Source organism: Salmo trutta, chromosome 19 (assembly GCF_901001165.1).
Source record: "Salmo trutta chromosome 19, fSalTru1.1, whole genome shotgun sequence".
NCBI classification, from domain to species: Eukaryota; Metazoa; Chordata; class Actinopteri; order Salmoniformes; family Salmonidae; genus Salmo; species Salmo trutta.
Window position 1 is genome coordinate 11,983,889 of NC_042975.1, and position 17,003 is coordinate 12,000,891.

At 43.2% G+C, this 17,003-nt stretch overlaps 1 protein-coding gene across 1 annotated transcript; it reads right to left on the bottom strand.

Annotated features, from left to right (window-relative positions):
• Positions 1 to 276: 276 nt before the first annotated feature.
• On the bottom strand, positions 277 to 16,940 carry LOC115153993 (gamma-aminobutyric acid receptor subunit alpha-6). Its single transcript, XM_029699738.1, has 10 exons — positions 16,689 to 16,940; positions 16,420 to 16,547; positions 15,889 to 15,956; positions 14,876 to 15,096; positions 14,336 to 14,418; positions 14,095 to 14,238; positions 13,571 to 13,723; positions 7,046 to 7,299; positions 3,580 to 3,833; positions 277 to 1,115 (listed from the first exon to the last, which is right to left on the bottom strand). Exons 1-10 carry the CDS (start codon positions 16,775 to 16,777, stop codon positions 1,103 to 1,105), a joined length of 1,407 nt encoding a protein of 468 aa, XP_029555598.1. The 5' UTR covers positions 16,778 to 16,940; the 3' UTR covers positions 277 to 1,102.
• Positions 16,941 to 17,003: the final 63 nt, after the last annotated feature.

Sequence of the window (17,003 nt, forward strand, 5' to 3'; positions counted from 1 at the left end):
TAATTTATCTGATTCTCTGTAATAATGGTATGGGAATAATAATGCATTTTATTTTGTAAAGTGGATTCTTGCAACAAACAACAGAACAACATTTTCAGTCACCTCCTTGTCTGAAGGACAAGTGGATAAACAGGTTAATGTCAAGCCCTGCATGTTTTTTCAAAAGTCTCATGGAATGTAGGCCTACATTGAACACCACAAATTGGCTGCTACTGTAGGCTAAACGATATAACAGTTATTTCCATGTTAAAATGTTATGGGATGTATGTTCTCCATTGTTTTTGATGGTAAGCCACTCTGGTAGGTCTACATTATGATCAAATAGCCACAGTAGCCTATTTGGCCACTGTTAAAACTATAACTTAAAGTGGGTACAGCCTCAGTGTTCACAGTAAACTCGTGCTGGAAATTGCACAGAATTCTCACAACATTCAATTTTGCACTCAGCAGACCTGAAATTTGCTCAGTGCCTAAACATTTTTGGGGGAACATTGTTGAGGAACCAATAAGAACCCTTTGAAGAAATGTTCCATGAGAGGAGTGAATATAAACCAATGAACCGAAAAATAGAGAAAGATGACTATGTTGAAATTGGGAGGAGAGAGTCAGTCAGTCAGTCAGTACACATTACTCCCCTCAGGTGTGTTCCAGTACTGTCCAGGGTAGACGGTGCCAAGCCGTGTGTCATTTTATACAGACAAAGAGCCTCCACTGCCTCCAGACCTGTGGCAGACACTCAGCCACTTCTTGGAAAGACCCACTGATTCAGGCAGCGACAGGGAAAGGGCATTACACATGGAAGAGAAGTACAAATGCACATTGTCTCTTCAGGGGGGAAGACACAGAGGGATGTGCGAGAGACAAAGAGATTGAATACCTTTCTTAAATAGACTGAGAGCCCAAGCTATGAGAGAACATGAGCTCCCAGGTCAAGAGTTGGCAAAGCCCTTCAAAACCTCACACACTGAAATGATGTATGGAGGCAGCATAAAAATAACAATTGTGTGTGTGTGTGTGTGTGTGTGTGTGTGTGTGTGTGTGTGTGTGTGTGTGTGTGTGTGTGTGTGTGTGATCAGTGAGGGGGCTCACTCCTGCAGGTGGCTCACACGCTGTCCCTGTAACAGAAAGACAAGAAGAGAATGTGAAAAAAACAGAGGTTATAACTACAGTCACATCAAGTGAACAGAGACACTGCTGTGTGTAGTAGAGGGTGTACTGAGGGGGTTGGGAATGTGCGGGGGCAACATGTGACGCATTTTGAAAACAAATAAAGCTCTGCTTTCATCTTGTTAACGCAGGAGGAAGATGGAGTGTGTATTAACATGGCCCAGCAGCCAACCAGCAGTGTGAACTGGCACACTAAAGGGGTTCTAATTTCATTCCCCTCCCAGGGTTGGCATGCAGGGGCCTGCGTATATTTGAATCAATCCCTTGCTCATGGGCTGTCGACAAAGACCTTGCGAAACTAGTCCGCCTCTATAATTTCTTCCCTGGGACACTCTGCCAGCTATTTCACACCTACGCCTCCTCCGTCTATGTGTCAAACCAGGGGATTATTGTGAGCACAGCCTTCCTGAACAGTGTAGTACTGGATTTATTGTCATCAGGAATATCTGTTTCCAGTTTCCTATGGTAGTGTGCATGGACGCTGGTGTGATGTCTTAAATGTAATCATAAACACAACTCTATTGCTTTATATTGGACAACAGTTTTACTGGCCCCCTATATTCTCTGCCTAAAATGCAGTGATTGAATGATCATTACACCAAAGTTATGGCAATGGTCTGTGCTGGAAAATAGGAATTGAGTTAAAAATGACATTTAGTGTTTTGATTTATGAGAGACAAGGAGAAAGCTGTTTTTCAAGTCTGGTACTCCAGTGGGCAATAAAGAGGAGAGGACACATAGCAAGACCCAATCCTATTTATTTATACCAACGTGTCTTGTGGCTCTGCTCCTCTAAAGAGCCTTTCTCCCTGTTCCTCTTCAGAGGGACTTGTCTAACAAAAGTGAGGCTGCAAGGAGGAATGCACTGATAATGTGATAACTGCATTCAATTAAGTGGCAGGCGTCATCAGAAAAATATATGTATTTCCCATAAATGAAAAAGGGGGCTTTCAAGAGATGCGAATGACATGTGGGTTAGGATGAATGTACAGCTCCCAGAGCCAGAGATCAGGTTGGCGGGAGGCAGCACATGGAAAACTATACAGTGTAATGCGGTTGTATTAACAAGGAAGTTGAAAGCTGACAATGGCTTGCACTTGGAGAATGAACCATATCCACATATCCTGAGAGCCTCACTTCAATGGCTCCTCCACTGGTTGTTGTTCTATTTTTGATCACAGTGCTTTCGAGCGCCTAGGCTTTCACTACGCTGCCCGCTGCGTATGTAGCTAACTGCTTGGTCACTTATAGTCCATATCAATGAATAGCAACAGTCAGAAACAAACCCTACACACTTAGAAAAAAGGTGCTATCTAGAACACTAAAGGGTTCTTCGGCTGTCCTCATCAGAGAACCCTTTGAAGAACCCTTTTTGGTTGCAGGTAGAACCATTTTGAGTTCCATGTAGAACTCTTTCTACAGAAGATTCTACATGGAACAAAAACAGGTTCTCCTATGGGGACAGCCGAAGAACCCTTTTAGAACCCTTTTTTTTCTAAGAGTGTAGTCAGCTCTTATCACTGTCATGTAATCGGCCTGAGGCACCTTACGTTTATATTCAGTGAGAAAACACACACGTACAAACCTGGTAGGCTATCAGTAAAGCAAAATAAGATCCAAGTTAATGGCTGGTGTCGAGCCACTGCTGTTCTAAAGCCCTCCGTGTGTGTGGTGTAACGGTGGCGCTGCACACGCTACGCTACTCCATCCTGTCATGTGTCAACTTCTCAGAATCCCATGTTTGATGCATTAGGAATAAAAAAAGATATGCATAACACATCTTTACTCAACACACACTCCACATGTACAATACTGGGGCCATTTCCTCAACCAGAGTGTACAGTAGTCCCACTATTCATAACCGCAAAAGCACATTCATTTCAATCCATTTGCCTTGACATGAGGCAACTATTGTGTCTTTAAAGCAGCCCTATACCTTGGCAGCCTGTGGTGTGTAGCATTCAATGATCAATCGGATGCTGTCAGGTGAAAAGAGAGATGAGCGGAAGGTGTCTTAATGCTTCCTACTCAAGTAGGAAAGCAATCTCTGACCCAGGAATCTGTGTTTGACAAACCACTCTCAGAAGCCATGAGGAAGCTGGATTCTATGCAATGTCAATATCACTCCATACGGAATGTTTACAGTGTTGTGACTGAAAGCTTCAGGTGTCACATAAGAAGTGGGAGTGCCTGTGCGTATGAGTAACAGCTGTGAGAAACTGCAGATATCAATTAGATCTGAACCTGCCACTCTTCCATAATTCATCATCTCCCATTGGCTATTGAACATCTATGAGGATGAGAACAACCAACTTGATCTCAGTCCAACACATACATACTTTTATTTTCTCAATAATGGTTCCCCGTGGGAATCGAACCCACAACCCTGGCGTTGCAAGAGCCATGCTTTACCTTGTCATCTCCATGGTGTCCTTAGTGAGATAGACGATCCAGTAGACCAGGTTGAAGGCCCCGAACGACAGAGGGAAGAGGATGCGCGAGTACTTGTCTATGATGCTGGTGCCAGTCAGTAAGTTGTTGGACGGCACGGCTGAGCCTTGCTGGAGGAAGGCCTGGGCGTTCACTGGAGGGTTAGGGAACACCTCCGCTGGCCTCTCAAAGTGAGGCGTGGAGTTTATCCTCTTCTTCAGCATACTGCTGGCATCCTGTATAGTACACCAACACAAAGATCGGTGGAGGGGGTGAGTGAGAGAATCTATAGTAAATCTATGACCAGAACGTCAGTAAGTCATTGGCAATTAAGATTAATAAAATAGGAAATGAGTTGGGTTTAATTTTGGTAAAACACAGTTTTAATTGAATCCATTTCCCATAACAACACAGAGCCGTATGTTATATGCACAAAAATCCTAAAAGATAGAGTAATTGATTAATTCATCAATACAACATTATACATTAGGTGTACAAAACATTAGGAACACCTGCTCTTTCCATGACAGACTGACCAGGTTAATCCAGGTGAATTCAGGGTAAAGCTATGATCCCTTATTGATGGTACTTGTTAAATCCACCACAATCAGTTTAGATGAAGGGGAGGAGACAGCTTAAAAATCCTTCTTTAACCTTTCAGACAATTGAGACATGGATTGTGTATGTGTGCAATTCAGAGAGTGAATGGGCAAGACAAAATATTTAAGTGCCTTTTAATGAGGTATCGCAGATGGTGCCAGGCTCACCGGTTTGTGTCAAGAATTGCAACGGTGCTGGGTTTTTCACTTTCAACAGTTTCACATGTGTATCAAGAATGGTCCACCACCCAAAGGACATCCATCCAACTTGACACAACTGTGGGAAGCATTGGAGTCAAAATGTCCCAGCATCCCTGTGGAATGTTTTTTATACCTTGTAGAGTGCCTAACAAATGGAGGCTGTTCTGAGAACAAAAGGTGGTGCAGCTGAATATTAGGAAGGTGTTCTTAATGCTTTGTACACTCAGTGTATATAAAATGCATGGCAAGTTAAGATCAGCAGAGTGTATGGAGCAGGAACTGAGGCAGGGTTGGAAAGGGTGGTGTGGGTAGCAGGGACAGAGGGAGGGTTGGTAGGGGTGGTGTGGGTAGCAGGGACAGAGGGAGGGTTGGTAGGGGTGGTGTGGGTAGCAGGGACAGAGGGAGGGTTGGTAGGGGTGGTGTGGGTAGCAGGGACAGAGGGAGGGTTGGTAGGGGTGGTGTGGGTAGCAGGGACAGAGGGAGGGTTGGTAGGGGTGGTGTGGGTAGCAGGGACAGAGGGAGGGTTGGTAGGGGTGGTGTGGGTAGCAGGGACAGAGGGAGGGTTGGTAGGGGTGGTGTGGGTAGCAGGGACAGAGGGAGGGTTGGTAGGGGTGGTGTGGGTAGCAGGGACAGAGGGAGGGTTGGTAGGGGTGGTGTGGGTAGCAGGGACAGAGGGAGGGTTGGTAGGGGTGGTGTGGGTAGCAGGGACAGAGGGAGGGTTGGTAGGGTTGGTGTGGGTAGCAGGGACAGAGGGAGGGTTGGTAGGGGTGGTGTGGGTAGCAGGGACAGAGGGAGGGTTGGTAGGGGTGGTGTAGGTAGCAGGGACAGAGGGAGGGTTGGTAGGGGTGGTGTGGGTAGCAGGGACAGAGGGAGGGTTGGTAGGGGTGGTGTGGGTAGCAGGGACAGAGGGAGGGTTGGTAGGGGTGTTGTGGGTAGCAGGGACAGAGGGAGGGTTGGTAGGGGTGGTGTGGGTAGCAGGGACAGAGGGAGCGTTGGTAGGGGTGGTGTGGGTAGCAGGGACAGAGGGAGGGTTGGTATGGGTGGTGTAGGTAGCAGGGACAGAGGGAGGGTTGGTAGGGGTGGTGTGGGTAGCAGGGTCAGAGGGAGGGTTGGTAGGGGTGGTGTGAGTAGCAGGGACAGAGGGAGGGTTGGTAGGGGTGGTGTGGGTAGCAGGGACAGAGGGAGGGTTGGTAGGGGTGGTGTGGGTAGCAGGGACAGAGGGACGGTTGGTAGGGGTGGTGTGGGTAGCAGGGACAGAGGGAGGGTTGGTAGGGGTGGAGTGGGGTGGAGCCGGGGCCATAATTTGACTGGCTTCCATCACAGACCAGGTTGGAGCTGAAAATGTCAGCTGCTGAACGCTGTGCGCGTCTGACGGAGGTGAGAAATCACGCAGGGAGCATGTGGCTTTAATACTGCAGCTATTTCTGAAACGACAGCAGGCTCAAATTCTCTGCTGGCTCTCAGAATCAGAGCAGATTCTTATGCAGTGCGTATTACATTGTTTTGCTTGCTGCCATAATATAGCTAGAGATTGATGGGATAACTCATAAAATGTCAATACCGGTGCCATTGTTTTGTTTTGGTGAGATTGAACATGCAGGATTAATGGTGTGACATTGTTATAATACACAGGTTATCCTATCAATGTGGCTTGTGTCCTCTCTTTAATCCAATTTCAACAATGGAATTTTAGCATGCTGACATCAGTGTATAATATAAACATCATGCAAGGAAGAGCTGATAGACTCAGTTAACAACATTTTATCCAGTCAGCAACCAGACAACCACTAAACAATATTTTATTCAGTCAACAACCAGTCAACCAGTCAACAACATCTCATCCAGTCAACAACCAGTCAACAATATCTTATCCAGTCAACAACCAGTCAACCAGTCAACAACATCTCATCCAGTCAACAACCAGTCAACAACATCTTATCCAGTCAACCAGTCAACCAGTCAACTACTGCTTTTCCAGTCAACGACCAGTCATAACCAGTCAACAACATCTTATCCAGTCAACAACCAGTCAACCAGTCAACCAGTCAACTACTGCTTTTCCAGTCAACGACCAGTCATAACCAGTCAACAACATCTTATCCAGTCAACAACCAGTCAACCAGTCAACTACTGCTTTTCCAGTCAACGACCAGTCATAACCAGTCAACAACATCTTATCCAGTCAACAACCAGTCAACCAGTCAACCAGTCAACTACTGCTTTTCCAGTCAATGACCAGTCATAACCAGTCAACAACATCTTATCCAGGTCATTAAGATTTGTCTGCATTTTAAATAGATAGTCATTCAAAATGGTGCAGATGGAGAGATAGAACTCCTCTCAATTGGACTATTTAGTTCATATATTTGGTGCAGCCACCTAATAATAGTCTCTTTCCCACAGAAGCAAAAAGCATTGGGCTTGCCTGTCCCCTCTAGGCTTCTTGTGAGCCTGTAATGATCTGCCTGGATATTCCCTTAATCTATTCCTTTCACATAATCTGTGCTCACGAAGCCACTGGCTGTCTCTTCTCGCCAAATCTTCTTGTTGTCACAGGCTAGGAGTCGGGGGTGAGAGGGACACAGAGATGGGAGGAAAGGGAAGGGGGGAGGAGTGTAAAACGAGGAGAGAGGGAAGAGGTGGATTACCGAAGAGGACTCCCCGTCGGTCCTCCCGGCCTCTGCTGCCTCCTGGGCTGCCTTAATGGAGGCCGCCTTGCGAAGCTCCCGGTTGGCCTGCAGCGTGGAGAAGTAGTTGACTGCGGCAAACTCAATGAGGGCTGAGAAGACGAAGGCGAAACACACAGCGATGAACCAGTCCATGGCCGTGGCGTAAGAGACTTTGGGCAAAGAGTGGCGGGCGCTGATGCTGAGTGTGGTCATGGTTAGCACTGTGGTAATGCCTGGCATACACAGGGCACATAGAGAAATGTTAGACAGAGATACTGGACATGGCAGCCATTTTGTTGTCTGCATCCCAGAGCCCCAGGGTTGACTGGCTGGGTTTCCAGGGTACTAGCCCATCATCTTGTTGAGTGGTGATTGTCAGGGCATGGAGTGGAGTGAAGTGGAGGGGGTTGGAGGGTCAACCATCCAATGGTTTGCGTTAGAGCTGTTGTGCGGGCAGTGTAATGTGAACACACGAGCTTACATGCAAAGGAATAGCTTAAGGGGAAATAGTTAAGGGTCTATTCAAGCATGTCATTTGGCCTGAAAATGGTTATTCTATGATCCCAATAGTTTAAACCTTATCATACATTTTCAGATAATTATTTCTGTTGTAATTCTCATGACTGAGATCTAACATTACTGAACATTGAGCAACATTTATGCCTTTGGTTCATCAGATTAGACTGTCTCGTTAATATGTAACTGAGGATACTGTAACAACTTAATCAATAGCAACCTACAAAATGAAGATTAGTATTGCATTACACAAAATCCTCAGAGCCCATTGATCATTTAGATGGTAATTGATGCCATACTGAATTTGTGGGCATGATGTTTAATCTCTAGCCTTCGGCAACATGTTCACACGTCTAGACATGCACTACTCAACCAATAAACTTGCTCTTTCATTCAGAAATTAATTTGTGTCCAAGTTCAATGCTAAGCACTTTGTATCACTCACTGTCCTTTTAAGATCACTTTATTTGTGATTTGTACACAAGGTCCAACCGAAATGTGACTACCGTGGAACAGTTGTTGAGGGCGGTTAAGTACCTTGCTCAAGGGCACAACAGCAGGATATGGCATCTAGAATTCTATACCTGCAACCCTCCTGTTGCCAGCTCATTTCTTGACAGATGTTTTCTGTCAGACCCGGGATTTGAACTGGCAACCCTCTGGTTACTGGCTTGCCTCTCTAACTGCTAGGGTACCTTCTGCCCCCACCTTTGGATGGAGGGTCACCATTGTTTATATACCAAGAAGGATTATAATGTCTATCTCTCAGAAACCAAACCAATATGTTCTGACAAAATTGATAAGTCATGAGACCTGTATAGCATTAAAATAAATGGCCAGTGAAATGTTAAAAAGTCCAAATCAATAGTTCACCCATATTTGAAGTGTATTCACTTTATCAATAGTGAATCATACAGTGTAATAAAAGTAGCACAGTGTACACCCAAAATAATCTATTGATCCTGAGAGGCAGCAACCAAAAGCATGGCTTAGTTTACTCTCTCACAGCTTAGCCTTAGCATCATTGCATGCAAACACAAGAGCGGTACAGATATAGGATCTTAATTTGAGCCAGGTTGCTACAGCAGGAAAATAATCCTGCCACAACAGGAAATGTGAATTATTATGTGGATTATAATTAATGGACATTTTTATTGGGATTGACACATTTTTCGTAAGGGAAAATCAAGTCAGAGATTTTTAATCCAACTTCAGAAGCCTTTTTAAACCTCTAATACAGTACAAATGTTACATTTCCTGCATTGCAGAAAAGTTATCTTTTAACAGCGTGAGCAAATTAAGATCCAACATCTGAAGGGCCTGTGGTAATGAAATATATTCCTAACAAGCTGGCCTAAAACAACTAAAAGTCAGGTCACTTAGGCATGCTATTTGGAAACATCCTAGCATTTGTCTTGATTTGTGCATGCAACTATGTTAATACTAAGCTTTAGCTGAGGAAACTAAGCCATGTTTTTGGTTGCTGACTCTCAAGATGAATAGTCTATTTGCTAGTTATCCATCTAAATGAGGTCAACTTTTCTTTTGGGTCAACTTTTACTGTTCCTGTTACATCTTGGACACAAATCCATTTGAATTTCTGACTTCCTTACAAGTCAAGGAAGGTTAGAGGAGGAGATTAAGTTTGTCATACCATCCACCGTGTTTACTGGTCATGGGATGGCCTGTTTTTAGTGACGATGATGATGATGATGATGATGGTTTCAGAGCAGCACAACTTGCATGGGTTGACACATGGTGATCAATGGGATATGGGTTGGAATGAGTTGCCCGGGTAGTGTAGTTTCCTCTCAGGGAGACAATAATGGCTGGGCCGCGAGCAGGCCTGGAATGAGCAGGAGCGGCCAGTAATGATGATGATGAGGAGGGACACAGATGAAATTGACAAAGGCTTACACGGAACAAGTTTACAGGGAAATAGAGCAATAGAAGTCCCAATCCTGGATAATGAAGAGAGTACGTAGAAAAGCTGTCCTGTAAACTGATTATATGAAGCAATTTAGTGTGCTATACAGCTGTACATGTCTGAAATACTTTCTACTAGTATAAGGCTCATTGGACTGCCAAGTGACTTCACAGACAGGAATCTCCAGACGTACAAGATTTCACAATTCCACGACCATTTTATCTCATCATAACACAGGGAAGAGACTGCAAATATTATTAGACTAGCAAAAGTTTTCATAAACTACTGCACCTGTACAGTATATTGATATAAATCGATAGCGAAACTCAATCTGTACAACCTTTTCCAGAATGGAGATGCTTATTTCAAGTGGATCACTGCAAGTTATGTTTCGACGGATTACAAATAAATTGCCATTGATTGAAAGTGTTAAGTAATACTATGGTCAGGTTCATCTGAGGCAGGGCTACTACGGAAATTGATTGGCTGCATAACAACAACAACAATAACAACAACAACAACAACAACAGCAACAACAGGAAATGTAGTTGAGCCTGAATCTGTTACAGTTAGTGTGACAACAGTTATCTAAGCAATGAATAACATTGTGGAGATTCAACATGCAAACAGACCCATGGACACAAGGTGTGTTACATACAACCACGGTAATACACCTCTCACATGTATTCAAAGTACGTTTTAATCTTTGGGCTCACACTAAAGACCCTTAAAAGACATGATTCATTTACAAAAGGGACATGCTCTATGATGGTCCATTAACAAGGTACAGATATAATTTCACTGAGATCGTTTTCATCAAGCTAAAACAGTTGGAAAGAAAAGGGTCATTGACCACTGGCCTGCTATGCTCTTGTCAATTCGATATTTACACAGTTCATTTGCACAGGGGAACATGTAGATAATTTAAGTGGATGTAATAATGTTTCAATGCATTTAAGTGCTGCTTCAGCTCTGAAAGACAGTTACCAACTCTCCATAAAGCTAGATACAGCACCAACTCTCCATAAAGCTAGCTACAGTACCAACTCTCCATAAAGCTAGATACAGCACCAACTCTCCATAAAGCTAGCTACAGTACCAACTCTCCATAAAGCTAGATACAGCACCAACTCTCCATAAAGCTAGCTACAGTACCAACTCTCCATAAAGCTAGCTACAGTACCAACTCTCCATAAAGCTATCTACAGTACCAACTCTCCATAAAGCTAGATACAGCACCAACTCTCCATAAAGCTAGCTACAGTACCAACTCTCCATAAAGCCAGATACAGTACCAACTCTCCATAAAGCTAGCTACAGTTACCAACTCTCCACAAAGCTAGCTACAGTACCAACTCTCCATAAAGCTAGATACAGTCCCAACTCTCCATAAAGCTTGCTACAGTCCCAGTCCTAGCTGCAGTGCCAACTCTCCAAAAAGCTAGCTACAGTACCAACTCTCCATAAAGCTAGCTACAGTACCAACTCTCCATAAAGCTAGATACAGCACCAACTCTCCATAAAGCTAGCTACAGTACCAACTCTCCATAAAGCTAGATACAGCACCAACTCTCCATAAAGCTAGCTACAGTACCAACTCTCCATAAAGCTAGCTACAGTACCAACTCTCCATAAAGCTATCTACAGTACCAACTCTCCATAAAGCTAGATACAGCACCAACTCTCCATAAAGCTAGCTACAGTACCAACTCTCCATAAAGCCAGATACAGTACCAACTCTCCATAAAGCTAGCTACAGTTACCAACTCTCCACAAAGCTAGCTACAGTACCAACTCTCCATAAAGCTAGATACAGTCCCAACTCTCCATAAAGCTTGCTACAGTCCCAGTCCTAGCTGCAGTGCCAACTCTCCAAAAAGCTAGCTACAGTACCAACTCTCCATTAAGCTAGCTACAGTTACCAACTCTCCATAAAGCTAGCTACAGTACCAACTCTCCATAAAGCTAGGTACGGTACCAACTCTCCATAAAGCTAGATACAGTACCAACTCTCCATAAAGCTAGATACAGTACCAACTCTCCATAAAGCTAGCTACAGTACCAACTCTCCATAAAGCTAGCTACAGTCCCAACTCTCCATAAAGCTAGCTACAGTACCAACTCTCCATAAAGCTAGGTACGGTACCAACTCTCCATAAAGCTAGATACAGTACCAACTCTCCATAAAGCTAGCTACAGTACCACTTCTCCATAAAGCTAGGTACAGTACCAACTCCCCATAAAGCTAGCTACAGTACCAATTCCCCATAAAGCTAGCTACAGTACCAACTCTCCATAAAGCTAGCTACAGTAGCAACTCTCCATAAAGCTAGATACAGTACCAACTCCCCATAAAGCTAGCTACAGTACCAATTCCCCATAAAGCTAGCTACAGTACCAACTCTCCATAAAGCTAGCTACAGTAGCAACTCTCCATAAAACCCCCACAATTGCCAACAATGGTCAAACTCAAGCACTTGTTAAATGATCACGCACTGGGAAAGAAGGGTATGGGAGAAATCGTGTCAGGAAAAAAAGCAGAGGAGGCGAGAGAAAGAGAGAGAGGGAGGAGGAGGATGAGGAGGAAATGAAGGATAAAGACAGGAGAAAGAAATGAAGAGCTTGAGGCATCCATGTGCTTTTAAAGGCAAAAAGCAAGGTACAAATTAGGCCCACTCAATTAAGTCTGTGAGACTTCAGCTCTGGAGACTTTCAGCTCTTAGAAAGCCAGCCTGCGAAGCTGCACACAACAACAACAATGCCTAATGTGCTTTAACCCTGATGGAGTGCTTCTACATAGCTCTCGGTCTCTTTCTTTCTCCATCTGCACACGTCAGTGCATTACCACAACTTATTTAGCTACTGGCTTCTCGCTGTGCCCCATATTACTGTTGTTCTGTTGTTGTGTCACCAGCAAAGCATTAAAATACATTGTATTTACAGAAGCAATTTACAATCTCTTAATCATAGAATTTCTTAAGGCCAAAAAAAAAAATGTGTAAACTGTGAAGATAAAGCCTGTCATTCTTGGGTTTGGGGAAAATCCAATATGTTGAATGCAACAGCCTCATAAAAGACACACCATGCTCACACTAAAAACACTCCAATATCTCCACAGCGTTTTACTCCCGCTACCATGCCAAATGAAAGCAGCAGGATGTGGGAGGTTAATGACTTTCTGCATATGTGCGTCTCATATTGGGCCCAACTTGAACGCGTACTAATGATTGGTATCTTTTTCCTCAGTGTGGGCTTGTCAAAATGCTGACAAGCTTCCAAACAGAGCCATAATCTACAAAGGCCAGCAGCCGCTACTCCTGCACACAAAAATGTAGCTGAGGAAATTTAAATTGAAAATCAAAAGGATGGCAAATGAAACTTAAGAGCGCTCTGCTCCTGAGGCTAGAGGCTGAAGCAAGTGTAGCATGATGTAATGGGAACAACCGGAACCTGCAACTCCTCAGAACAAGTTCAAGTAAACAACATCCCCCCGCTCTCTGCCCGGTTTGACCGATTTCAGAAAAGCAGTTTTTAATATTCATTCAGATCCAATTGGGAGGGAATAGAGATAAGAGGTAGAAGACATAAGAGATACCATGTGACTGTGTTACCTATGTTCTCTAGTACCACTCTACATAATGCAAACCATTACCATGTCCTGCCAAGAAAACACATTAAAATACTGAAGTACAACACCTTCACCAAATTTACATAAAAGGATACAGAATAGATCATGTTATGAGTGATGAAACTGTGTTATCCAAGGTTAGTTGTTTTGTTATCTTAAAGAGGCTCTATTAATGAAAAAAAACTGTTTGTGGACTAACACTTGCACGTGCCCCGTCCCCTTGCTGATAGCTCCTCCATTGAGGAACAATGAACTTACTATGACAGTGCTATGTGGTTGTCCAACCTAGATAAATGACTAAAATGTACAATGTAAATGTAAATATCACTTTAAGGGAACTCCAACTTATATTGGGACTTGTAGGGGTTACCTTGTAACGTAAGCATGGTGGACAAGACAATGGAGTAACGGTGGAGATCAGGAGGAGGCCTACCGAATACAGTTCGTGCAGGAACCGATTCCTTATTGATCCAAAAAGAGACCTGAGCCAGGATCACGGTCATGATACAGGGGATGTATGTCTGAATCAGGAAGAAGCCCATCTTCCTTTGCAGGTGGAAGTGAACAGTCATGACTACATATTCACCTGTCAGAAAACAAATGGAATACTTTCTGTGGGCACAGAGAGTTACGAAAAGACACATTGGCAAATCAGCATTTCACACAGCACAAAACTGATTTGTGCTACAGAAAACAGATGAGACAGTGAACTTCTCAGGGAGACATCGTACATGCAGTACATGCATACTCTAGCACATGTCAAATGCTGCAGTTTGAATGTGTACCAAACAAGCATAGATTCAAATGAACATTTTATTTAGAAATAAAAAAATGATTTAGATTGAAATCTTAATTCAAAGCCATAAGCATACGGTATGCATACTGTTAGCATCATTCTTTTTTAAGCTTATTTCTTTAAGCATTACTAAAGCGTTAAGTGAATGAATCTATTCTTACCAGTGTTGGATTTTAACCTCTCACTGGACACTGTCTGTCCTATTAGGTCGTACTGTAGCAAGCTGGAGGACTCCTCTGGTACTTCCACAGAGAACAGTGGTCCTTTTTTCCATGTGTACACAATTTCACTCATGGGGTAGGCATCTGGACAGCAAAAATAAAGATAATGTAGTCATTCTGTAATCACCAGCTAGCCTGGTGGAACCATCTGCCTGACTGAGGTTTATGAAGGACAACTTACAGCTACCAAACTTGAGAGGACAGGCATGGCCGTCCATGGGGAAGTTCATCAGTCTCATGGGACACTCTGCGTTTATTGTCAATCTGCAATGGAATGGCAAAGAGTGTTGGACACACCTTATGTACAGTAGTAATGGTCACCTATGATCATCTACAACTGATCACGTACCAGGCCAAACAAAGCAATACTGATAGAGATATGCCTGGGTAAGTTGATGGGTATCGCACAAATAACTTAACCAGGGCTCTCCAATCCTGTTCCTGGAGAGCTACCGTCCTGTATGTTTCGCTCCAACACCAGTTGTAACTAACCTGGTTCAGTTTATCAACCAGCTAATTATTAGAATCAGGTGCACTAGATTAGGTTTGGAGCGAAAACCTACAGGACGGTAGCTCTCCAGGAACTTGGTTGGAGAATGCCGGGCGCTTAACCATAGCCATGACTGTGTTTGTATGATACTCAGATAGATGTCCGGTAGAACACAGACGACTGTCCTACACAGGTCTGTTTTAGACCTGGATGGCTGTGACTCAGTAGTACCTCATAGTGTAGAGGATAGTTCCGTTCTGCATGATGCGGAACAGCTTGTTGGGAGTGGTCATGTTGTGAGAGATGGACCTCTTGCCATTCCGGAAGAATGTGTCTGGTGTCCAGATCTTGCTGACCATGAGGTTGTTGAGACGCAGAATCTCGATGGGGCCCTCAAATTTCAACCTCTCGTCAATCCACGTTTGACGGAAAAATACATCCATAGTGTACTCCTACAACATTGCAGTTTGGAAATCAAATCAGCAATCAATTCCTATGCTAACAATGACATTGCTGTACAGTACAGTACATAGCCTACAGTATGTCAGTGACCTCATTTACGTTAATGAAATGTCAATAATAAGTACGATTATTATATTAAATATTTTAGAGTCTTCCCTACATGTTGTTTTTGATCTGTTGAAGTACTGTGCAGGTCCATATTTCTCAACTTCTCCACTAAGAAAAACTGACTGTATTTCATTACAGGTTCCAAGAATGATCCAAATTTTAACCAAACAGTATTGATTTACTTTGTTTTCTTGAATTTCTTGATGTGTACGCAGTTCAGCTTTTAGCTGCCATATATAATGAAATAAAACTCAATGGATAATGGCTTTTTCAATCCAGGAATACTTTTAGCTCTGGTCTTATCTATACTGCCTATGGGATGGCTACAAGTGGATCACATGGTACCAGAAGTGGGTTTTAGATGCTGTGAAATATAATATAGTGTGTAATGGAAATCAAACGCTCAGCCGGCTCGGGACCCTCACTGACAGGGATTGTCAACCAGATTAAAATCCCTAAGCTGCACTAATGACATCCTGCCCAGAATAATGAAGGCTGGTAGGAATATGACTTGAGGCTGTGGACGGACATGCTAGGACTGGGAGCACCAAGCAATTATACTCTCCTGTCTGCACTAACACAAGTATGTGTTATTAAAATATAAATAAATGCAAACACTCTGGAGTTTTGTGTTATATAAGTGGACTGGATAAAGTAGTAATGAGGCCACATACCATCTCAACATCTGACACTGGACCAAAGCTTGTGACAAAGATGTCTGTTTTGACCTCAGTAACTGGACCTACAAAGATAAATGTTGTTTTGACATAAGACATAAATAAACACAACTCTTCAGTCTAAAATCAAATGGAAGGATGTGAGATATTGACAGGATAAAAACGATGTTATTGTTAATTATATTACTTTTCTAGTTTACAGTTACTTGACCTGTAGTTCTTGGCTATTACAAGTCAGCACAATAATATCCCTTAGTAGGATTGGAATTTAGTAATTTGTGAGAAAGAAACCCTGTGGTCAGTGGGTTATATTAATTGCCTGGACACTCGATGTCACAAATTCGACAGTTATATTAATGACACTAAAAGCAGCTTCCAACGATGGGACAGTGACCAAGAATTATGCTCTATCTGGAACATAGGCGCCTCACTACTGTGGAAATGAAAACTTTGTTACTACGTGAGTAGACTTGAATTTCACACATTATCAAACAACCTGTTAGAAGTATTAAATATGTATTACTGTACCTCCAAATCCAGGTCGCAGTCTGTTGTCATATCCATCTAGTAATCTATCCAATACACGCGTGATGTTATCCAAATAGATATTCTCAGTTTGCGTTGATTTCACATGATTTCCCCAAACATTGCTCACACTGTAGACAAAGTGCATATTCATTATCTGGTGGCTTATTCTACTCAATACAACTTGTTACTGCATCAAAGTTGCATAATGTACATTTATCAACATTCTAACACGCGTAAAGTCGGGGGGAAATGAGTTCACTTGTACTCACCAGGACAGAAAAAAACAATTGAAAACGAAAGCCATGCCTCGTAAACACTCCACAGCCACAAAGCCGCGGTCAACTGTTATAATTTCCATATTCCATCATTTAAAACCATACAAAACGCTGATCACACGGCTTAGTCTAAAAACGAGAAGGCTTTTGCGCCAGTCCTGCTCGACTTCCCCAGTGCGGCTGCGCCTCATCTGACTCGCTCAGTTGAGAAACTAAAGAGTTTTAAGAGACTGAAGAAGAGCAGGCACGGAGGGCATTGACAATAATCGAATAAGGCATTATGGGAGATAAGAAAGAAGAAATCCACTG